The sequence below is a fragment of the Grammomys surdaster genome, unplaced genomic scaffold (assembly GCF_004785775.1).
Source record: "Grammomys surdaster isolate TR1022 unplaced genomic scaffold, NIH_TR_1.0 237, whole genome shotgun sequence".
NCBI classification, from domain to species: Eukaryota; Metazoa; Chordata; class Mammalia; order Rodentia; family Muridae; genus Grammomys; species Grammomys surdaster.
Genome location: NW_021604682.1, coordinates 1,895,781 through 1,919,607, shown reverse-complemented (window position 1 = coordinate 1,919,607; position 23,827 = coordinate 1,895,781). Strand labels below are relative to the sequence as shown.

The window sequence follows — 23,827 nt, the reverse complement described above, 5'->3', positions numbered from 1 at the left end:
TTATTTAATGTATTTGAGTACACTCTTAGCTGCCTTCAGACATACCAGATCCCATTACAGACGGTTGTGAACCACCATGTAGTTGCTGGGAATTGAACTTAGGATCTCTGGAAGAGCAGTCAGTGCTCTTAATCGCTGAGCCATCTCTTCAGTCCAACACTTGGGTCTTTGTGAGGACATTGTAGAGCAGTGGTGCTCAACCTTCCTAACGCAGCAACCCTTTAATACCACCTAATGTCGTAGTGAATGCCCAACCATAAAATTTTCATTGCTGCAGCATACCTGTAATTTTGCTGTTATGAAGTGTGTTTTCTGATGGTGTTAGGCAAAAGTGACCCCTGTGAAAAGATCGTGAGACCCTGAAAGAGGTTCAGACCCACAGTTTGAGAACTTGCTGTTCTAGATCCACACTGTACCAGGGGTAGTGTATCAGTTAGGGTTCTCTAGAGTCACAGAACTTATGGAATGTCTCTCTATACTGAGGGAATTTACTGTGATGACTTATAGTCTGCAGTCCGACTGACCCAACAACGGGCAGCTGTGAATGGGAAGTTCGAGAATTGAGTAGTCACTCAGTCCCATGAGGCTGGTTGTTTCAGTTGGTCTTCTGTAGAAGTAGGTTCCAACAGGTGGGCTGGCAAACAGCCAAAGAGTGAATCTTCTTTCTTCCAATGTCCTTATGTAGGTCTCCAGCAGAAGTTGTGGCCCAGATTAAAGGTGTGCACTACGACGCCTGAATCTGTCTCAGGCTGACTTTGAACTCAGAGATCTCCTTGCTTCAGTCTCCTGGAATCAAAGGCCTGTACTACCTTGTTTGGGCCTAAGCTTTTCATAGCCACTGTGCCTCAAGATCTCCACGGGAAGATCCAGGTCAGAAACTTGTGCCTTCAAGCCTGATCCATCTGGATCATAGGTGAGCCCTCCAATTCTGGATTGTAGTTCATTCCAGATAGAGTCAAGTTAACAACCAGGAATAGCCACTACAGGTATAGACTAGGAAAGGGTCTGAGGGGCTCTCTGGGGAATGCCAACTTCTTGCAAATGGATGTGAAGGTTTCTGATTCCTGCTGGCTGAGTTGTCAGGATATTTGGAAGGTAGGGCCTGACCCTGGCTTCCTTCAGTCAGTGGGCTGATTTGCATGCTTTATTGTGGTCCAGAGACTTCCCCACCCCTGTACCACAAGCACCCACGGCACAGTACTGCTGAACAACACTTCTGGCCATGGCCCGCACTGCTTGCCCGCCTCTCCTTCTAATGGGGACCTTCTTAGCAGGTAAGACACATCTAGGAATGAGGTGTGGGTTGGTACCAGCTCTGAAAACCCCATGCAAAGAAGAAAATCAGTGGGGTAAAGTGGGGTGGCTCCTGGGAGAGGAGCATTGAGGTAGAGCGGAGACCTGGCTCCGGGCAGCTCTCTCCAGGATTAGGGGCAAGGCACTTTCTGTGTGGACCTTGGCTTCCCAACGGGTCCGCTTAGACGGTGGTCCTTCAGAGTCTCTGAGGAGAGGGCAACTTTTTGCCTTTGCTTCTCACAGAGGAGAAGCTAATAAAGATGGGCAGCTCCCTGCTCCACAGACCCTTTCAGGCAATCCTGTGTGGCCAGCAGTTTGAAACCCAAGATGACGGTTATGCATTCCGGGAGGCTTGAGGGGGGGCAGTTACCTCATAGCCGAGGTTTGGAAGAGCTCTTAGTATGAGGGGCAAGAGTCCACGGAGAAGGGGGGGGGCCAGTATGTACTCGAGGGACCTAGAAGGTTACACTTGAATACTAGGCTCTCAATTGAACATGGGTTCTTGGAGACAGGACAGTAGTGCTAATTTAGGGGCCACTCGTTCCAAAGTCCCCATTCACAGAGGAAGATAGAACAGCATAGTGAGCAAAATTATGTCTCACAGAACCAGGCCCACCATGCTCCAACCGGAGTCAAAATCCCATGACACCGGGCCCCGAGGAATTTGGGAGTGAGAATCCTTGGGGGGGGGGTCCATAAAATATTCGTATCGAGGTAGGAAAGAGTCCAGGCTAGCTTTCAGTGGATCTGTGTCTTTCAGTTTTTCAGACAACCCTGACCCAGCCTGATGCATTCCTGGTCTTCCCAGGCCAAGAAGCTCAACTCAGCTGCACAATCAATTCCCAGCAAGCCACCGTTGGAGACACTGGGGTATCGTGGTATCAACAGCAGCCAGGAGGTCCTCCCCAACTTCTCTACTACTTCTCAGAAGAGGAACACTATCGACCTGCCAACATCCCTGACAGATTCTCGGCTACCGTGGACGCGGCCCACAACGCCTGTGTGCTCACTATCAACCCTGTGCTGCCGGAGGACGACGCCGATTATTTCTGCTCCATCGCCCACGCCTTTGAACCCTAGGGCTGGGTTGAATGTCTTCTGTCTGTCTCCTCTTTTTTTTCTCTAAGTCTTGCTTTCCTTCCTCTGCAAAATGAGTTAATAACATTCGACAGTCCTGAGGACCCTGAGTGAGATCCTGGGTTTAAAAAAAAAAAAAATGTCGAATCGGAGGACGGGGAGGTTGGGATTCTGATTGTTGTCGAAAGCGGAAACAGCTGAGACCCTTAGGGAACGTGGCCCTGCCTCGTCCTTATCCCCTAGGGGTTTAAGTTTCCCTCCTGACCTTCCAGTGACCTGAAGGTAGAGAAACAGGAACCAACAACCCCCTCCCCCACACACCCCCCAGTTCTGCACGGCTGATTGTGGTCCAACGCTCATGGTTCTTGAGTGGCGGGTCCCCACGGAGTTCATGCTAGGGGAGGGGCAGCTCCTGCTTCTCTTCTCAAGTCTCTGGGCAGGTTCCCACCGATCCTTGATGGTTAGAGGCAGGTGTTCTCAGGAGGGCCCTGAGGGTCAGAAACGAGGATATTGAAAGCAGGTAGGAGATGAAGCAGCATCCTTCCCCCCCCCCCACCCCCCTCAGAGACAGTATGTTCTACTGATTTCCTGGAGCAAGTTTTCCCACAGATGGGTAAGCACACCTGAGCAGTCATGGGCCAAGGGTGCCACAATTGACTCTAGGGCAAAGTTTGCTGTTAGAACAGTGGGACTGGAGCTTTCTAAAACATTCCTGAGCCAGTATGGCGGAGGGAGGTGGGTCTCTGTGAGTTCAAGGACAGCCTGGTCTGCATAGGGAGTTCCAGCCAGCCACAGTGAGCCCTTGTCTCAAACCGAAACAAAATTCTTGGGCTGGAGGGGGGAGTGTGAGGGGGAGTGTGTCTCAGATCAGCGATAGAGGATTTGCTAAGTATAAACGGTGGCCCTGGGCTCAACCCCCAGGATAGAAAAAGCAAAGAAACACACATAAAAACCGTACCTAAAACCAGACATACCCAGCTACTTCCCTGGTGCCCTGAAAAAGTACCTCGTTTTTGGAGATGAACACCCAGAAGCCGCTTTGGTGGCGTTACAGAGTCCCAAGAGGGTCTAGATTACATTCTTGACTATCTTTTGGTCCTTCACCCCCTTCACCTCATTGTGGTCTTATATGAGCGGCGGGGGACTGGCGGGAGGGGACAGGTCTGGCTAGGGTTACCTTTGATTAACGCCTCTTGAGCCAACTAGCCTCAAGGAAGGTTCGGCAGTAATTTGAGGCTCCAGATTCGCCTTTCCCGACCTCAATATTTTCCTGCGCACTGTCCAACAACGCGCGCTCCGCTCCGCTGTGCCCAACCGCCAGAACGTGCTTTAGGGACACCAGGCCACGAGCGGCCAGGCTCAGCAGCAGGAGCACAGAGATGAGGAGACCTCCGTGGGGCCTAGAGTAGTCCCAGAAGTGTCCGCGGGTCGGGGAGGGGAGGGTAGGTTGCTAGGGGTGGTGCTGGGTCGAGGGGTGGGGGTGGGGGACAGCTGGGGAGCAGGGCTTCAGGTCTTTGGGGAGCCGGATGTGGCTCCACCCCGGCAGCCAGCACGTGGCCCCATCCCAGCCCAGGTGCTCCCCCCTCCATCCTCTCTCCTGGTCCTCCCGGATCCACTCCACCAGATCCACCTGTGGCTCAGTTGATCCACCGTGAGGGTGTCCCAACTGGTGCACGGTCTGTGGGGAGCAGTGTTGCCTCCTGGTGTGCGGATCTGTGGCCACTCATGGGCCTCCAGCTTGGAAACCCTGATTGCACCTAGCTTTTGCCCTGCGCCCAGGCACAGGGAGGGGTATAGATTCCCAAGAGAGGTGGGCGGTTTGGGATTTCAGATCTTTGGATTTTCAGTCTGGAGACATTTAACAGCGTTGGGGACCTCTCATCTCCACTCATTAAATGTGGGACCGCCACACGTTCCCAGTCAGTGTTACTAAATGGTCATTACGACCACTGGCGGGTATGTTTAAGGACCGACTTAGAGCGTTTGCTGGACACGGAGAGCCTGCCAACTGGAGATCTTTGGCAGCGCGCGGTGGTTCTGTTTTTAACCCCAGCAATAGGCAGATCTGTGTGAGTTCGAGACCATACTGGACACAAGTCAGTCAAAGCTTCACCATGAGATCCTATCTCAAAACTCAAATAACTTACAAGCTTGACTTTTGTGTGTGTGTGCGTATTTATGAGTAGACAGCGACACCTGGTGGGGAAATCTAAGCAATGTCAGACCGTGTCTTAGAATGTGGGGAACAGAAACACCCCCATCTCAAGGGGGTTTTTCTCGTTAAATCTGCCCATCCTTTCTAGGGAAGATTAAAAAATTGGAGAGGTACGAATAGGTCTCCTTCTGTTAGTACGGAGTGATTTCGCTCCTGAGATTAGAGTGAGAAGTTACCTCCTGGAGCGATATTGCCCCCGGGTGGTTCTTCAAATCCAACTCCAACTCATCCCCCCAAAACTAAAAATTCCCAATTTAATATCTAATTTGTGATTTTAAAATACAACTAACTAGATTTTTTTTGCTTCCAGTGTGATCTACTACATGGATACTCCTGAATTTTTCAAAATGTTTTTTTCCCTTAGGGCTTAGGAAAAAAATCAAAAATCAAAAACACCCACCCAACCAACCAAACCACAAACAAACAAACCCTCCAGCAATCCCATCCCCCAAACTTTACAGTGACCATGACTTTTCCCTTTGGTGCCATGGTAGACGGTGGCAAGTCATTCAGTCATTCAGACATTGCAGAACACCAGCATGCTGAAAGTCGGAGTTTATCGTCTTTATTTTCTCTGAAGGAGTCGGGTAGTTTCTGACACGTTATTTATTCTCCAATGGTGAAATGAGCCAATTCAAACCAAATTAAAAAGGCAGGTTTAATGGGAAGCAGCTCTCAGGTGGGTCTACTGGTCCTAAGGACCAAATGAGGTCAGGGAAGTCGCCGTGGGAAAGGAGACAGAGGGGAGGAAAAAGAAAGAGAGAAAGACCATGCATGCGTATGTGCTTGTGTGTGTACACACAGGGAGAGATGGAAAAGACTTACTGGGGGGAAATAAGAACATTTGCTTTCTTACAGCAATAAATAACTATTAAATTGTTATGTTGCAATGTTTTTATTCCATAAATTCTTCTTTCTCATACGATATACCCTGAGTACAGTTTCTCCTCACCTTCTTGACCATCTGGATCCCTTTCTGAAGGAGAGACTGTTTTTACTACAGACTTCCTGGTGTTCTGGCTTTTACAATCTTTTGTTTGTTTGTTTGTTTGTTTTTTGTTTTTTTGAGACAGGGTTTCTCTGTGTAGTTCGGGCTGTCCTGGAACTCACTCTGTAGACCAGGCTGGCCTCGAACTCAGAAATCCGCCTGTCTCTGTCTCCCAAGTGCTGGGATTAAAGGCGTGTGCCACCACCGCCCGGCTGGCTTTTACAATCTTATCAATCACTCTTTCCTTCTCCCTTTCTTCCCTTTCCTTCTTTTTTTTTTTTTTTTTTTGACAGCGAATGTGGTTTATTGTGGGACTATTTATTTATTTTTACAAAGACTAAATTTTCCAAACTACAACTCAGCTTGCAAATGACACAGAAACAGACCTACCATCTAGTGAAGCGGGTGCAGCAGAGGAGAAGTGCTTTAAAAGTCCCCCCCCCCACACACACACACAAAAGGATCAGAACAGGGCTGGAGAGATGGTGTAGTGATTAAGAGCATTTGCTGTTCTTCCAAAGGTCTGGAGTTCAGTTCCCAGTACCCACATGACATCTCAGATGTACACACAGAAAAGTATGTGTACACACACACACACACACACAAATAATGCAATAGAAAATTTAAATTTGTTTATCTTATGTGCATTGGTATTTTGCCTACATGCATGTCTGTGTGAGGGTGTCAGATTACAGAATTATGAGGAGCTGTGAGCCACCATGTGGATGCTGGGGACTGAACCCAGACCCTCTGGAAGAGCAGCCAGTGCTCTTAACCACGGAGCCATCTCTCCAGCCTCTAAAGTCAGTCTTAATGGGTCTAATTATTTCCATCCAGGTAAAAATCCTTGCCATTTAGGCAGCACTGTTATTGCAGTCCCTGGCTGACATCTACTGCCCTTGACCTAACAAATATTCTGTTAATGTATATATTATATACATTTGTATATCACATGATGGCTCATATTGCTTGTCAGCTTTGACTACAACTGGAATCAATTAAACTTTAAACAGCTGGGTACTCCTGCAAGGGATTATTCTTGATTGGATCATCTGAGTTGGGAAAGACCCCACCCTACATCTGGATCTTTTGAGGAGGGAAGATTGTGTCCTAAAGCGAAGTCATTCAAGAAGGACATTCAAGAAGGAAGCTATTGCCTTTTGCCAGATTGCCTTCTCTATCCCTGGCAGGCTCATCGATCTTGCTGCCCAGGCATTTTGTTTTCCATCGGTATTTGTTGTGGATTTGATTTATTGCTTGTACTAAGTTAATTGGGTTCTCAAAATCACTTGGGAATTCACACGCGTACTCGTAAGACACTGAGAGTCCCTGTCCGCAGTTGGCTTTTATTGGTAGGTAAAGTTGCTGGAGGCAAAGACTGGGTTTGGAGACAGAGGTGGGTTGCCTAGAGAGATGGCTCAGCGGTTTAAGAGCACTGCCTGCTCTTCCAGAGGTCCTGAGTTCAATCCCCAGCAACCACAGGGTGGCTCACAATCATCTGTAATGGGATCTGATGCCCTCTTCTGGTGTGTCTGAAGACAGCTATAGTGTACTCAATATATATAACTAATACATCAATAAAACTTAGGAAAAAAAATACCCACATGGAGACAGAGGTGGGACTTTTAGAATTCCAGGACAAGAAACATGGGAGGGTTGAAAGAAGATCGTTATGCCAGAAAAGAAAAGAAAAGAAAAAAGATCCAGGCTTGAGGCAGCAGACGAGATTCTTCCCTGGCTCTTAGCTGATAGTATGCTTTCTCTTCCCTGCCCAGCCCATACAGAGAAAATAAATAAGTTAAGAAGTTGAATTGCTGCCGGCAGTGGTGGCGCACGCCTTTAATCCCAGCACTCGGGAGACAGAAGCAGGCAGATTTCTGAGTTCAAGGCCAGCCCGGTCTACAGAGTGAGTTCCAGGACAGCCAGGGCTACACAGAGAAACCCTGTGTTGAAAAAAAAAAAAAGTTGAATTGCACACAACTGAAACGCTCCTGAGGTTAGCTCTGCCATCCAGAGCTGTGGCCGTGGTAAGGTAAGCTCTTAAAGAAGGGCCTCGGCACATAGGGTTACGGAAGTGTCAAAAACCAAAACCAACCAACCAAACCAAACCATAAAAACAACCAAACCAAAAAAAAAATCACATTTTAATTAAAATTAATGCAATAACCCACTACGATCAAAATAGAAACGGAAAATGAAGACCGGAGCGATGCAACTGGTTCCAGGGTCAGTTCAGGATTCTATATAGCTTGTAAAGACAGCATTAACGACCCTTCTTCAGTTGTCCTAAGTTAGTCCCTAAGTTAGTCCCACCTGCGCCAAAATTTAGCTGAGGATGATCCCTTGTGACTAATGATAGAGAGACACCATTGGGACTGACCTGGCAAGCCTCTCTCTCCCTCTCCCCTCCTCCCTCCCTCTCTCTTTTTCCTTCCCTTCCTCCCTTTCTCTCCTTCCTCCTCCTCCTCCTCCTCCTCCGTCTCTGTGTCTTTAATGGGACCGAGACTGAAAGGAAGAAGTCTTTAGCGCTTGGTGGCAATTCTTTAGAATTAGGTGGCAGAGCCTCTTGGCCGCACCACGGCTCATCCCAGGATGCTTTGCGACCCAGAGATGGAACTAGGTACAGAACCGTTGTTTAGGGTTCCGGCTGCGAGTGCTCCCCTGTCTCGGAAACGCTGCCATGGATCCCGCGGAGACCCACCGTGGCTTCACCTGGAACCAGAGCACCCTGGGCTTAAGTATCCGCAGTACCGCAGACACACTGGTGATGACGTTCTACCTCTTGCTGGTTCTGTGCGTCGGGATGTGGGTATGACGTGACCTCTGGGCTGGGGTGTGCCACTTCCTGCAAAGACCTGGCCTCCGCCTACCTTCCTGGAGCTTCAGAAGGGATGGCCCTGCCCACCTCTGCCTAGTCCCTCCCCACCCTTCCAACCAAGCACCGTCTACTCTGTTAACAAAGACCATTCTGGGCCATTACCTCTTCCTATGCCCTATAACCGTCCCACCCACCCACTCCGCCCCCCTGTCCCGGAATACTAGTCAAGGCACAGTATCCACCTGTGCCTGCCCTGCTCCCTAGAACCCCAAACCTGAATGGTATTTTGAAAGCCCTTGTGATTGACACAAGCATGCTCCTCGAACACTGTCCTCTCTGTCCACGAGTTTCCAGATCTAGCCAATCACGCTCAGAGTGTCTGAGATTTTCTTTTCTTCACAACGCTTATGCATTATAATTCCTCAATTATAAATCCAGAGGTTGCTGGGCAGTGCTGGCGCACGCCTTTAATCCCAGCACTTGGGAGGCAGAGGCAGGTGGATTTCTGAGTTTGAGAGTTCGAGGCTAGCCTGGTCTACAGAGTGAGTTCCAGGACAGCCAGGACTACACAGAGAAACCCTTTCTCGAAAAAACCAAAATAAATAAGTAAATAAATAAATAAATAAATAAATCCAGAGGTACCGTAAAGCACACAAAAGGATACAGCGGTGGTTATATCCAAATAGTACATGACTTTTACAAAAGAGACCTGGGCTACAAAGAGTCTAGGAACCAGTTCTCCTTGCACGCCAAGGCAGGACTCTACTGTGACTTGAAGTGGGATTCTGAAAGGCTGAGGAGGAGGAGGAGGAGGAGGAGGAGGAGGAGGAGGAGGAGGAGGAGGAGGGAGCTCAGATGCAAAGCTATCTGACCTATGACAGACTTGAGCATCCTCAGATTTTAATATTCACAGTGGCTCCAGGAACTAATCCCCCATCAAGACCAAGGGATGACTGTACAGGCTCGATTCCAGACAGGAAGGGAGATCCTGAGTGTACATCCATAGCACTTAGTATCTCCCTTCGGTAACTTCATTCAGTCATGGGAGGTATATTTCCAGGTGGCCTTAGCAGGGACTCCTAGTATTTGAGCATCAATTCTGGGGTTCTTCCTCCAGCGCTGTTATTAGGAATTCTCCCTTCATCCCAACTCTCAGCCCAAGCTGGGCTCATGTCTGGCCAAGATTTGAGAATCAGTAAACATGTTGCCCCTACTATTCTTCTTGAAGACATAAATATATGATATCTGGCATACTTTGATTCCTCTCCTTTATATTAACCTTTGAAAATATAATACACACACACACACACACACACACACACATATATATATATATAGTGTGTTCTGTATTCCCGTACACCCGAAGAGGGCATCAGATCCCATTACAGATGGTTGTGAGCCACCATGTGGTTGCTGAGAATTGAACTCAGGACCTCTGGAAGAGCAGTCAGTGCTCTTAACCACTGAGCCATCTCTCCAGCCCTTTTTATATTATCTTTACATTTCTGAGAAAGGACCTCACTATGTATCTCTGGCTAGAACTTACTATGTAGACCAGATTAGCCTCAAACTCACAGAGATCCACTTGTCTCTGCTCGTGAGTGCTAGGGTTAAAACTGTATACTACCATACTGGCTTTTTATTTTTCTTTTCTTTCTTCAAACTAGGGTTTCTCTGTGTAACAGCCCTCGCTGTCCTGGAACTTACTTTGTAGACTAGGTTGGCCTTGAATTCACAGAGATCTGCCCACCTCTGCCTCCAGAGCGCTGGGATCCAAGGTGTGTGCCAAAACACCCAGCTTACATCCAGCTTTTGTCTGTTTGTTTGAAAATAAAAACAATCATATACTGTTGTTAATTGCCAAATGGTTTAACATTCAGTGTATATCTTAGGGTTTTACTGCTGTGAACAGACACCATGACCAAGGCAACTCTTATAAGGACAACATTTAATTGGGGCTTGCTTACAGGTTCAGAGGTTCAGTCCATTGTCATCAAGGTGGGAGCCTGGCAGCATCCAGGCAGGCATGGTGCAGGAGGAGCTGAGAGTTCTACATCTTCATCTGAAGGCTGCTAGCAGAATACTGGCTTCCAGGAAGCTAAAATGAGGGTATTAAAGCCCACACCCACTCCAACAAGGCCACACCTACTCCAACAGTGCTACTCCCTGGGCCAAGCATATATAAACCATCACAGTATAACAAGCAAAATGTACACAAAGACTTAAGGAAGAAGTTATTTTTCTTCCCTCATCCATGTCATCCTTCTGTGATAACCAGAGAGTGTATCTTTTTCTCTTCTTTTACAGTGATTGGGCAAACACTCAGACACGCATGGATATTCTATATGTTCTCTTATAAAACGTGATCAAATTATACACATTAGCCTGCAGTGTGCTGCCTTTCTCTACCAACGTACCTGGAGAGTCTCTCACATGAACTAACCCCGAGAGATCTAGCTTGTATTTAATTAGATGCAGAACAGTAAGACCAGCACATGCTGTCTAATTTCCCTATGGATTGTATTCCACCAGAGGATTCTTGTTGCAGGCTTTGCTGTCACATAGTCGAGGGACAATAAAAGACTTCTTCCTGGCTGGACAAAATCTAGCATGGTGGTTGGTGAGTAAGCTTGTATGTGGCTGTCTGCTTGGGGAATGTCTGTGTTGGCTTGTTTAGTACTTTAATCTCTTAAATCCAAAATAGTCTGCCTGCCTGCCTGCCTGCCTGCCTTTATTCTCCTTCCCCTTCCCCTTCCCCTTCCCCTTCCCCTTCCCCCTCCCCTTCCCCTTCTTCTTCCTCTTCTCCCCCCCCCCCTCCCCCTCCTCCTCCTCCTTGTACAGTCTTGAGGCTCAGAGGTTAGGAGCATTGTCTGCTCTTCCAGAGGTCTTGAGTTCAATTCCCAGCAACTGCATGGTGGTTCATAAGCATCTATAATGAGATCTGGTGCCCCCTTCTGGTCTCCAGGGATCATGCAGGTAGAATGCTGTCTACATAATGAATACATCAGTCTAAAAAAAAAAGGGGGGGGGCAGTCTTTCTATGTATCCCAGGCTGACCTTGGACTCACAGTCTTCCTGCTTTCCAAGTGAGATTTGAAGTGGACCATGCCTTTTCCAGGTAAATGGAGTGTGAGGTGTTTCTGAGCAGCGGGAACGGCGTGCACCTACTGCTGGATGGAGGGGGAGAGGTAGAAGGTAGCATCATTGTTTGTATGTTAAATAATGCTTTGATTATTGTATTTGTTAAGGTTCTCTAAAAGGATGGACTGATAGCTATATGTACATGTTGTGTATGTATATGTTGTATATGTAAATGTTACATATGTATATGTTGTGTATGTTTCATATGTAACTGTTGTATATGTATATGCTGTATATGTATGTTATATATGTAAATGTACCTATATGAGGTATATGTATATGATGTATGTGTATGTTATATATGTATGTGATATATATGTATATGTTGTATATGTTGTAGATGTGTATGGCATACAACATATACATATATGGCTTACATGAAGTGGTCCAGGTAGTTCAACAATGGTTGTCTCATTATGGAGAGGCTGAGAATGCAGGAGTGCCTCAGGCCACAAAGTTGGATGTCTCAGCAGTCCCAATCTGATGCTGAAGGCCTAGAAGACACCTGTAGAGCTCCTGGTCTTCAGTCTATGACAGTGGCATCCAATCCTTAGCTTAGGGACACCCATTCTTCTTTTAAAAAATTTTTTAAAAATTTATTTAATGTATGAGCACTTTGCTGAATATATATTTGCATGCCAGAAGAGGGCATCAGATCTCCTTATAGATGGTTGTGAGCCACCATGTGGTTACTGGGAATTGAACTCAAGACCTCTAGAAGAGCAGCCAGTACTCTTAACCGCTGAGCCATCTCTCCAGCCCCCAGTCTGTGTTGGAATTCTGATGATGGTGGTTCTAACATTGGTGAAGGGATGCTATACCAACAGGATAAATGTACTTGCCAGATGGGGTGAGGGCAAGTAGGCGGCAAAGATTTCCTTCTCCGGGGTCCTTTTATCTGAGCTGCCACCAGAAGGTGCTTTTTACACCTAGGGTCTTTCTGCTTTAATAATCTGATCAAGAAAATCTCTCGCAGGGATGACCAGCTGCTTTCAATTCACTTGATTACAGGTTGTCTTAAGGTTACTATTGTGATAAAACACCATGACCGAGAGCAACTTGGGAAAGAAAGGGTTCATTTGGCTCACACATCCACATTTCAACTCATCACTGAAGGAAGTCAGGACAGCATCTAAAAGAGAGCAGGAACCTTCAGGCAGGAGCTGACACAGAGACCATGGAGGGGTGCTGCATACTGGCTTGCTCCTCATGGCTTGCCCAGCCTGCTTTCTTACAGAACCCAGGACCACCAGCCCAGGGGTGGCATCACCCACAATGGTCTGGGCCCTCCCCCATTGATCACTAATTAAGACAATGCCCTACAGGCTTGCTTAAAGCCTGATTTTATGAAGGCATCTTCTTAACTGAGGTTTGCCCCCACCCCGCTTTGATGACTCTAGCTTGTGTCAAGTTGACGTAAAACTAGCCAGCACACAGGTCTAGCCGAATTGACAACCGGTATTGACCATCAGAGTTTTAGAAGGTGATCCTGTGCAGGAGGACCAACTCAAACCACAGCAGTAGAGATTTCTGACCATCCACAACCCTGCATCGGTGCTGGGAGTGCCCTGGGGGAAAAAAGAATTTTGTTTGGATTTAATTCCTACCCTCTGATGCCACGTATATGCATTACCTACAAGTCCAAAGTAGTTGCTACCTCCCTCTGACTTGGTCCAGTCAACATAATATCGTCAATATAGTGGATCAGTATAATGTTATGTAAAGGAAACAGCCAACCAAGATCCCTTTGGACTACTTCCTGACATGGGGACATACTGGGATACACGAGGCCTTTTCTCAAAGTAAATAATGCTCAGCAAACAAACAGACAAACAAACCAACAAGCCTGCAACTCCACCAACTTTCACTTCTCTCCAGAGGGGATTTCCCTCGGGCAGAATTCCTGTGCCCAAACTCACTATGTGGCTGAGTATGACCTTGAACTTATGACATTGAACTTCTTCCTGATCCTCTTGCTTCCATCTCCCAAGTGCTGGAATGGCAGGTTTTATGGGCTGAAACTCAGGCTTTGCACAGGCTCGGCAGGTGCTCTACGGCTGAGCCACACTCTCAACCCAGAAACACAAATTATAAGGGCTCTGACACGGAATCGTCTTCTGGTTTTCAGATGGGCATTTCCATTTATTCTTCAAATATTGGCAGTGGGCACTATATGGCCCTGGCTGGCACGGGTGCAGCTTCAGGAATTGCTGTTGGGGCCCTTGAATGGAATGTAAGTAGTATCTTCTGCAGCAACCTCTCTCTACGTGAGCATTGAGCAAATGACTCATAAACACAAAGACCTGCTGTTTAACCTCAAACGACTGTTAAAGATGGAAAGTGTAGATTAAGGGAGTCAAGTCTTTGGTGTTTTTTTTTTTTTTTTTTTTTTTTTTTTTTTTTTTTTTATGTATGAGTATACCGTTGCTTTCTTCAGACACACCAGAAGAGGGCACCAGATCCCATTACAGATGGTTGTGAGCCACCATGTGGTTGCTGGGAATTGAACTCAGGACCTTGGGAAGAGCAATCAGTGCTCCTAACCACTGAGCCATCTCTCCAGCCCCATGTTTTTTTTTTCTTTTCTTAAGATTTATAATATATTTACTTCATGTATATGATTACACTGTAGCTGTCTTCAGACACACCAGAAGAGGGCATCCCATTATAGATGGTTGTGAGCCACCATGTGGTTGCTGGGAATTGAACTCAGAACCTCTGGGAGAACAGCCAGTGCTCTTAACCACTGAGCCATCCCTCCAGCCCATGTCTTTGGTTTTTGAAAAAGGATTACGCCGTTTTTCATTCTCCTTAGTATGGCAAGAGACAGGGTATGTATATGCCATGGGCCACAGGGATACAACGAACATTAGGTCAGTCAGGTGGGGAAAAGATCCCCACATTGAAGTGTATGCATCTTTCTCTGTTGATATACACGATATCAAGAGAGCACAGGTGTGTGCGTGCACACAAGCACACATACAGAGAGAGTCTGTGCTTTGAGTACATATTGAGAAAGGGTTCAACCAAACTCCCAGAGATGGCCGACTAGTTTCTGCAAAGTTTCTAACTTGAAACACACATTTAGCCAGGTAGTGGTGGCACATGCCTTTAATCCCAGCACTTGAGAGGCAGAGGCAGGTGGATTTCTGAGTTCGAGACCAGCCTGGTCTTCAGAGTGAGTTCCAGGACAGCCAGGGCTACACAGAGAAATCCTGTCTCGAAAAAAAAAAACCCACACATTTAAATTATAAACAGAATAAAATAAATTATAAACCATATAAAACCATATAAAACATATTGTATTATTTATTTAGTTGATGGATTTGTCATAAGAAATAGAACTTATTCACCAAAAGGATAAATTAGTTTATGAATCTTGCATCATTCACCTATTTATAGAAATCATTTGTGTCTTTTGATCAATGTGAAAGTCACTATGCTTTATGTTCTTATAAACTATAAGAGATAAGGAATACTTCTACAGATTTCAAACTTAATAAAATGTCTTTTTCTTTACCAACTTGTCTGATTCCTCCCCTTTCCTCCTCTCTTTCTCTTCTTCTTCCCCTCTTCCTTCCCCTCCCTCTGCTTTTCCTTCTCTTCCTTCTATTTCTTTTTCTTTTTTTTTTTTTTTGTTTTCGAGACAGGGTTTCTCTGTGTAGCCCTGGCTGTCCTGGAACTCACGCTGTAGACCAGGCTGGCCTCAAACTCAGAAATCCACCTGCCTCTGCCTCCCAAGTGCTGGGATTAAAGGCGTGCACCACCACTGCCTAGCTTAAATTGATTCATAGGACACCGTAATTCTTATCCAGGAATAGAAAAACAATATACTAAAAAAATAACTTAGAAATGAACTCCCTAAGATAATGAACTTTCAAAGATAATGTGCCTGAAAGCTAGGCTTTTGGTGTTGAAAGGTCTACGTTTGGGTCTTCATTTTTAAGTGTCCATCATCAGGTTTGAAGCAGACAGTAATAGAATCTGCATCTCTCTTAAGAACTTGACCCACACCGGCCCCTGATTTAATTCTTCTGCTTTTTCTTGGTTTCAGACTATATTTATGCTCTTTGTTCTTGGTTGGATATTTGTGCCTATCTACAGCAAAGCTGAGGTAAGTCCATTATCAGTTACTCTATAGCTTATGTTTTTTTTTTGAAATAGATATTGCATGTGTAGTACTTAAATGTCATGAAGGACGAAGGACAGATTACACTTGGTCAGTCTTTTAACCCTGCTATACTCTTCCCTAAATCTGCAGATACCTAAAACGTCACAGCTGCCTTTTAAGGCTTTTTATAGAAAACATTTCAAAACATTATAAAAAAAAACGTGTGGAAAAGGAAGAGGACACACGTGATAACGACTGGCACCCTAAAATGCTATTTCTTTCCAGTTGGCTTATTCACGGGATAAAATTCCACAAAAGAGGCAAGCAGGGCTCTGTGAGAAACTTGACATACTTATCCTAAAGTCAAATGTGTAAGGATAGTGAAGACAGAACTGTCTGAAAAAAACGTTGAGATTCATTAGAGAGCATCGACAAAACCATATTATATTAATTCATAGATAAAACATATTGCTGTGATTTAGATAAGCATCCTTCAGAGGCCAATTAAAGGTTTAGTCCCCATACCCTGATGCTTCTGGGAGGTGGTGGGAGCTCTAGAGAGGTAGAGTGAGGGGTCTTCTAGTCATTGACCTAGGATGGAATGTTCGGACCCCAATCCAGTCTTCCCTCTTTTTCTTCTGTCCATGAAGTGAATAGCTTCCTCTACTACACTCACTTGCTAGGATGCTACCACAGGGCCACACCAATTGGCCCAACTGGCCATAGATCATGAGCCAAAAAGAATAAATAAATACCTAACGTATTGGTTACAGTAATTAAAAAGGTGGTTATAGCTGGGCAGTGGTGGCGCATGCCTTTACTCTCAGCACTTGGGAGGCAGAGGCAGGCGGATTTCTGAGTTTGAGGCCAGCCTGGTCTACAGAGTGAGTTCCAGGACAGCCAGGGCTATACAGAGAAACCCTGTCTCGAAAAAACAAAACAACAACAACAACAAAAAGGTGGCTGTAATGCAGACACTGCCAATCAGGAAAGGGGAAACATCAGATCCAATCACATCTTCACTTGCAAATGCTCATTGCAATGAGTCATTGGTCTAATTTGAGGTCTGTCAGTGGCCAGCTCCGACAGTGGGTTCAGCTATCCAAGGAGATGTAGGGAACATAAAGCAGGCACACACTCACACTTGGTGGATGAAGGAAGGCTCCAACCACTTTAGTTTTTCGTTTTTCTCTTAGACCTTTTTCCCCCACTTCCCTTCTCCCTCTTGCTCCGGGCCTACTCTCTCCAGCCCAAAGTACACTGTAGCTGTCTTCAGATACCCATTTGAGGGCATCAGATCTCAGTATAGATGGTTGTGAGCCACCATGTGGTTGCTGGAATTTGAATTCATGCCCTTTCTCCTAGTTCTTATATACCTAAATAAAATCTCTCATACAGGAACGCGCGCGCGCACACACACACACACATTTTGCAATCACTTCTTTTTTGTTTGTTTGTTTGTTTTTTGTTTTGTTTTGTTTTTTTTGGAGACAGGGTTTCTCTGTATAGCCCTGGCTGTCCTGGAACTCACTCTGTAGACCAGGCTGGCCTCAAACTCAGAAATCCGCCTGCCTCTGCCTCCCAAGTGCTGGGATTAAAGGCATGCGCCACCACCGCCCGGCTAAATTTCATACTCTTAAAGACAAGCTATTCTGAATCCCACACCTGACTACTCAGGTTCTCATGTGGCTCCTTCCCACAGTACATCTGTATCCTAACAGAACAGTTTTCCTGTTACAGAGTAACAGAATTTGAGCAAGCCAGATACTTGCAACAACGGGTTTCTCTTATACTGATGGGTAGCAGTTTGCAGTCACAAGAATGGAGATAGACTATGTTATTCTAACTTAACACAATTCTTAGTCATAGCACAGCTGACCATCTACCTGTTCTTAGATTGTTCTCATAGGACAGCGAATGTATAGTTAGCTAGGGGACCTTAGGTCAGAGATCTTTTACTTTTCTCGAGGCAAACAGAAGAACAAGAATCTCTCCAGTCTGCATGCTGCACAGCACCAAGTCCTCAAAGGGCGCTAAAGTTCACCAGAAAATTTATAGTTCTAAGACGAGAAAATTAGGGGGCTGGAGAAATGGCTCAGCGGTTGAGAGACTGCTCTTCCAGAGGTCCTGAGTTCAATTCCCAGCAACCACATGGTGGCTCACAACTATCTGTAATGGGGTCAGATGCCCTCTTCTGGTGTGTTTGAGGACAGGTACAGTGTACTCATAAACATAAAATATATCTTTAAAAAAAAAGGTGCGCCACCACCAGCTACAAGTATTAAAAAAAAGTTTTAAAAAAGCAACAGAAAGTTTAAAAGTATCTGCAGGGTGCACTAGGATAGCTAAGAGACAAGCATGTCACCTGCTGTGACATACACCTATGGCAATACCAGATCACTGTATCTCCACATAGTATGTCTTTGACAAGTCCAGGGGCACCATCTGGATGGATGCTTGTCTCACAGTCCTCTGAAGAAGACAGACCCACCGAGACCTTGAATTTGTAGCCTCTACAACCGAGAGACAATAGTTAACCTGTTGTTTAAGCCACCTAAGCCAGTGCTTCTCAACCTGTGGGTCACAACCCTTGGTGAGTGTGTGTGTGTGTGTGTTTGTGTGAAATGACCATTTCACAGGGATTGCCTAAGACCACTGGAAAATACAGACATTCACATTATGATTCACAACAGCAGCAAAATTACAGTTGTGGAGCAGCAAGGAAAATAATTTTATGGTTGGGGCTCACCACAGCACGAGGAACTGTATCAAAGGGTTGGAGCATTAGGAAGGTTGAGGACCGCTGACCTAAACTGTTCTCACATGTTATGGGAGCCCAAACAATCAACTTAAAAACAGCATGGGGACTTTAGAACCTTCCTGGGAGAATGATTGACATATGGCAGAGTATGGCATAGAGTGAAAGGAAGGCTAAGAGAATGAAGCCTATGTGATCTTAAGACAAAGGTCTCTGAGCCCTGTGAGGACCTCAGCCGAGTCCTTGTGAAGCTGGTTGTCTGAGGGTTTTACTGCTGTGAACAGACACCATGACCAAGGCAACTCTTACAAACAACAACATTAAATTGGGGCTGGCTTACAGGTTCAGAGGTTCAGTCCATTATCATCAAGGCAGGAGCATGGCAGTGTCCAGGCAGGCATGGCACAGGAGGAGCTGAAAGTTCTATATCTTGTTCTAAAGGCAACCAGAATAAGACTGGCTTCCAGGCAGCTAAGAGGGTCTCAAAGACCACCCCCAAATTGATGAACTTCCTCCAAAAGGCCACGCCCACTCAAACAAGGCCACACCTCCCAATCGTGCCACTCTCTGGACTGAGCGTATTCAAACCACCACACAGGTAGAATATGAGTTAGAGCTCACAACAGACATATATAGGTAGCCAGACAAGAGCACACCAATTAGCCAGGACAAAGGGAGGCAATATCCTCTTCCCGATTCACTTCTCTTGAGCCAGGAGCTGTTGGGGTCAAGTGGCATTGTGATCACTGAGGGCACAGACTCTGTGCTCATGGCACACACCGCCCAAGATGATGTCAGAATATAAGATCCTATGGGACACCACCATCTGACTGGAGTGTTCACACAGGGGCGGCTGAGAACTGCCTGAATTTGTCAGGTTCTATCTCCCACCAGCCAAGCATGACAAAGCACTCCCTTTTGTTCTGTAACGGGTAATTTATCATTACTGCACATTTTCAATTAGCTGGGTTCCTTTCCGCATTCCTAAGATTGAGCAGAGCCTGGAACCTAAGCTGCCAGAAGACAGCTGTCTCTGTCAGGGATTCTACTGCTGTGACAAAACACCATGGCCACAAAGCAAGTTGGGGAGGTTCATTTGGGTTACACTTCCACATCGCGGTTCATCACTGAAGGAAGTCAGGGCAGGAACCTGCAGGCAGGAGCTGATGCAGAGGCCACGGAGGGCTGCTGCTTACTGGCTTGCTCCCCACGGCTTGTTCAGCCTGCTTTCTTATAGAAACCAGGATCACGAGCTCATGGATGGCCCCACCCACAATGGGCGGGGCCCGGCTGTGCTGGGCTGTGCTGCGCTGGGCTGGGCCCTCTCCCATAGATCACTGATTGAGAAGATGCCTTACAGCTGGATCTCATGGAGGCGTTTCCTCAACTAAGGCTCCTTCCTTTCTGATGACTCCAGTCTGTAACAGGTTGATGCGCAAAACCAGCCAGTACAGAGCTATGTTGTCTCTCCTCCGTTCTTGATCATACCTCGACTGTCGCCAAAGGCATCGTGCCCACATCTTCTATTCCCGGGCTGTTTCCACCATCTGGCAGGAAAGGCTATCCCATGACCTGCCTCTGACTGCTCACCGACTGACAGCGACTTGCTCTGTTGCCTTTGCAGGTGGTGACGTTGCCAGAGTATCTGAAGAAGAGGTTTGGCAGCCTCCGGATCCAGCTGTTCTTCACGTTCGCTTTCTTAATCGTCTATATCTTCAGCAGGATCTCAGTGAGTCCTTGCACACGGAGAAGGGACCGACTGGGCAAATCCTTGGAATGCCTCTCCGCAGAGGTGACCTTCCTCCTCTGAGGAATGATGGGGAGGGAGTCATCTAAGCCAAACTGTGACGAGACTGTCCAGGGATATGCCTCCTTGTCTCCACTCCGAGTCTCTTTGTTATTCTCTTTAAAACGAGCACAGTACCAGTGTGTGAAAGTAATTTATTGGTTTATTTGCTTATTATGTGTCTTCTCCACTTCCATTCAAGTGACCTGAGGCCATGAGTCCTTTCTGAGGTGTTTACTGCACTTCCTCCTGAGCCTAGTTTTGCACACACGACACTGAATAAATGGTTTTTACTAACCAAATGAGCCCAATTTACCATGTTTACATGTTTACAATTTACATTCAACACGATCTCAGTGAGAACAGAAGCCAAGCTTTGCCAGTCCTTCTTCTGAATGCAGCAAAGTGTCTATGGCGTTGTGGGGCCTTAGTCATTTTGGGGAATAAATCCTTGGATGAATTTCTGCTCATTTTTTTTAGTATTTTTTTAAAAAGACTTACTTTATGTATATGAGTGCTCTATCTGTATGTACACCTGCGTGCCACTAGAGGGCGTCAGATTCCATTACAGATGGTAGTGAGCCACCTAGGTGTGAGGAAATTGAACTCAGGACCTCTGGAAGAGCAGCCAGGGCTCTTAACCACTGAGCCATCTCTCCAGTCCCATCTTTTCCCATTTTATATCTGACTTTGGAGGGCAGAATGATAAAGAGAAAGGTCAGCCAGGTCATGTAGGCACAGGTGATTATTCATGGTCAGTGGCTTAGCCCGTGGTTGACAAACGCAGTCAGCAGGCCAATACAGTGAACGGCTGCTTTGTGCAGCCCCTGGGGGTGAGACAGATTCTGATCTCTAATTTAAAGGTTTGTAAACACTAGAGGCAGTGTGGTGTACAGCCCTCCAAGCCTACAACATTTATCACGTGGTCTTGTACAAAAAGTTTGCCAGAGCTTGTTAAATATATGGCTTCAAGTGAATTTGGTAGTCATTTAAAAATACAGAGAACTAAAAGTCTCTGTTGATGTCCTAGGTCCAAGCTGCCTCCAGGGGCCATGTCTGAGAATCGCCTTTCTAAAAGAGCCCATCTGAAGGCTTGGCCAGGTGGCCTCCTCGAGGGCCCTATGTCATTTCCCTCCATTTGCTTTGTGTGTTCCCACACAGACACCTGGTACCAACAATTATCGGAAAGATAACGTGAAAGGTGTTTTCTGGAACAAATGCTTACACACACAGACACAGTCACACACACGCCCATGGTTTGTTTGTTTGTTTATTTATTTATTTATTTATTTATTTATTTAGTGTGAGTATACTGTCGCTCTCTTCAGACACACCAGAAGAGGGATCCCATTACAGATGGTTGTGAGCCACCATGTGGTTGCTGGGAATTGAACTCAAGACCTCGGGAAGAGCAGTCAGTGCTCTTAACTGCTAAGACATCTCCCCAGCCCCCATGGTCTTTTTTTTTAGCTGTAGAACTACACTCTCTAATCATAATCCCCACACTGAGGCAAAGTTGAGTTAACTGGACAACTTGGGCTAACCCATGCCCTTGAAGGTACTAACCTTGGTTAAACTCAGAGGGCACAGAATTTGGACAGACTTCTTTTGGTGTTCTTTGGCGGTGTGGTGGTGCCCAGAGGCCACCTTTTTGATACAGCTTCTAAGGCCCATTTAGTTCTGGGGTGGTTGCTGACTCTGCTGGAGGTGACAGTGCATCTGCTAACCTTGCACCCATTTCAGATGGAGATTGGCTTTGGCGCCATGTTCTTGAAAATGATTTGGGACACTGATATTTACCAGACAATGTTGACCGTGCTGACCATCACTGGCGTGTACACCGTCACAGGTGAGCTTGCTCTAACCACACAGGAACGTATACTGACCCAAACACTCAGCAGAGTACTAGGAACCACTGGAGCTTCCCCAAGTCTGTAGATGTCAGAAAATATAACAGAGGCGGGAGTACCTCTAGGAATCACATTGGGTTGGAACGATCTCATTGAAGAGTGATCGATAGATAGGTCAGCAGCGATCACGTGGGTGACCAGGTAACAAAGTGGGAGCGCACAAAGCAAATGGAGGGAAATGACGTAGGGCCCTTGAGGAGGCCACCCCGTCAAGCCTTCAGATGGGCTCTTTTAGAAAGGTGATTCTCAGACCTAGCCCCTGGAGGCAGTATAGGCTGTGGACATCAACGTGGTTTCAGGAGGCTGCACCCGCTACTTGGGTCTGTATGCCCCCCCCCCCCACCTCCCGAGCATCCCGACCCACAGACATCAACATGGCCTCCCTCAGCGGCACACACCGTGGACATCCGTGTGACAGGGATATTAAAGAGTAGCTCTACATAATTGATGGTTACTGGTGGAAGTGGTGGTGGGGAGTGACTCATTTCTGTCTCGGAGGCTGGCCTCTGTAAATTTGACTAACTCCAGGGACTATTTGGACCACACAGGTTGGACTTTAAAAAAGTTTTTTTTTTTTTTAAATTTATTTTTTAGTTGGAGAGGCCACCAAGGTAGGTGGAGGCAGACCTGGAGGGACTGGGAAGCGAGGTTGGTCGGAATACGTTATGTGAAATTCCCAAACGAGCAATAAAAATATTATATTATATTATATTATATTATATTATATTATATTATATTATATTATATTATATTATATTATATATAAAAAAGGCAAATCTCACGCATGCAGCCTCTGCCTAGGGTCGGAGCTCTCCACAGTCATTTTATTTTACACAGTGTAAGGAGAGATAATCAGAGGGATAGAAAGTAGTTGGCAAGTTGCCCAGTAGTGGCAAGGAGTCTAAACTAGCTTTCTCTTCCTGGCGATATTTGGTGATGCCTGGAGACAGCTTTGGATGTTAAAACTGGGCAGAGACTGAGGGAAGGTGCTATTTAGCTGATAGAGACCAGGGATGGTGCTAATGGTTGTTTCCAGTCTGAGTTTCTGGGATCAAAGATGTACATGGTGGTGGCGCACGCCTTTAATCCCAGCACTCAGGAGGCAGAGGCAGGCGTATTTCTGAGTTCCAGGCCAGCCTGGTCTACAGAGTGAGTTCCAGGACAGCCAAGGCTGCATAGAGAAACCTTGTCTCAAAAAACCAAAAAAACCCAAACCAAACCAAACCAAACCAAACCAACCAAAGATGTGCATGTTTGATTAGGAAAATGGTCAGAGTTTGTTTATTTATTTATTTATTTATTTATTTATAAAACATGGAGAGCAAAGGAAAATTGGGACATAGAAAGTTGAAATATTCTACTGCTTTGACATGTCTTCTGTTGAGGTTGTTGTCTGGGGACGAATAACATCATTTGAACATAGGAAGAAGAAACTGTTAGTGACTCAAGACAAACACACCTGAAACAAAGGAGCGGCATATTAAGTCTAGAACCGCCCACAACTGCTCTTTTTTATCACGTTAAAAAAAAAAAATGTACTTGTAGGTACAGAACAGCATCAAGTTTACACCTTCAGAACTTATCCCATTGCTTTTAGTAGGAGTCTGACTGGTTTAATAAAGTTAGCAAAACTGAAAAAAGAGTGAAAGAATCCTCCCAAAGCCCAGGAATTATGGGAGGGAGGGAGAAAGGGAGGGAAAGAGGGAAGAAAGGGGAGAGAGGGAGAGGGA

At 46.1% G+C, this 23,827-nt stretch overlaps 2 protein-coding genes across 3 annotated transcripts in view; both read left to right on the top strand.

The window, feature by feature from the left end:
* The first annotated feature begins 689 nt into the window (after positions 1-689).
* Positions 690-2,480, top strand: Vpreb3 (V-set pre-B cell surrogate light chain 3). 2 transcript variants are annotated; one of them, XM_028773995.1, is made up of 3 exons: positions 690-913; positions 1,159-1,274; positions 2,102-2,480. In XM_028773995.1, exons 2-3 carry the CDS (start codon positions 1,223-1,225, stop codon positions 2,371-2,373), a joined length of 324 nt encoding a protein of 107 aa, XP_028629828.1. In that variant the 5' UTR covers positions 690-913; positions 1,159-1,222; the 3' UTR covers positions 2,374-2,480. The 2 variants fall into 2 exon arrangements, with proteins under 2 accessions (XP_028629828.1, XP_028629827.1); XM_028773994.1 differs by having other exon boundaries at positions 2,054-2,480.
* A 5,773-nt stretch (positions 2,481-8,253) lies between these two features.
* Positions 8,254-23,827, top strand: part of LOC114626499 (sodium/glucose cotransporter 1-like) — a 35,030-nt gene continuing 19,456 nt past the window's right edge. Inside the window, exons 1-5 of the mRNA XM_028773898.1 lie at positions 8,254-8,382; positions 13,661-13,765; positions 15,587-15,646; positions 20,026-20,130; positions 21,931-22,036. Coding sequence (XP_028629731.1) covers positions 8,254-8,382; positions 13,661-13,765; positions 15,587-15,646; positions 20,026-20,130; positions 21,931-22,036 — 505 coding nt within the window. The remainder of the gene's footprint in view (positions 8,383-13,660; positions 13,766-15,586; positions 15,647-20,025; positions 20,131-21,930; positions 22,037-23,827) is intronic.

Bases quoted from the DNA above. Each gene is read 5' to 3' on its own strand.
- Vpreb3 (XM_028773994.1), top strand. From the start codon at position 1,223: ATGGCCCGCACTGCTTGCCCGCCTCTCCTTCTAATGGGGACCTTCTTA. The intron at 1,275-2,053 runs GTAAGACACATC...TGTGTCTTTCAG, and splicing joins AATGGGGACCTTCTTAGCAG to TTTTTCAGACAACCCTGACC.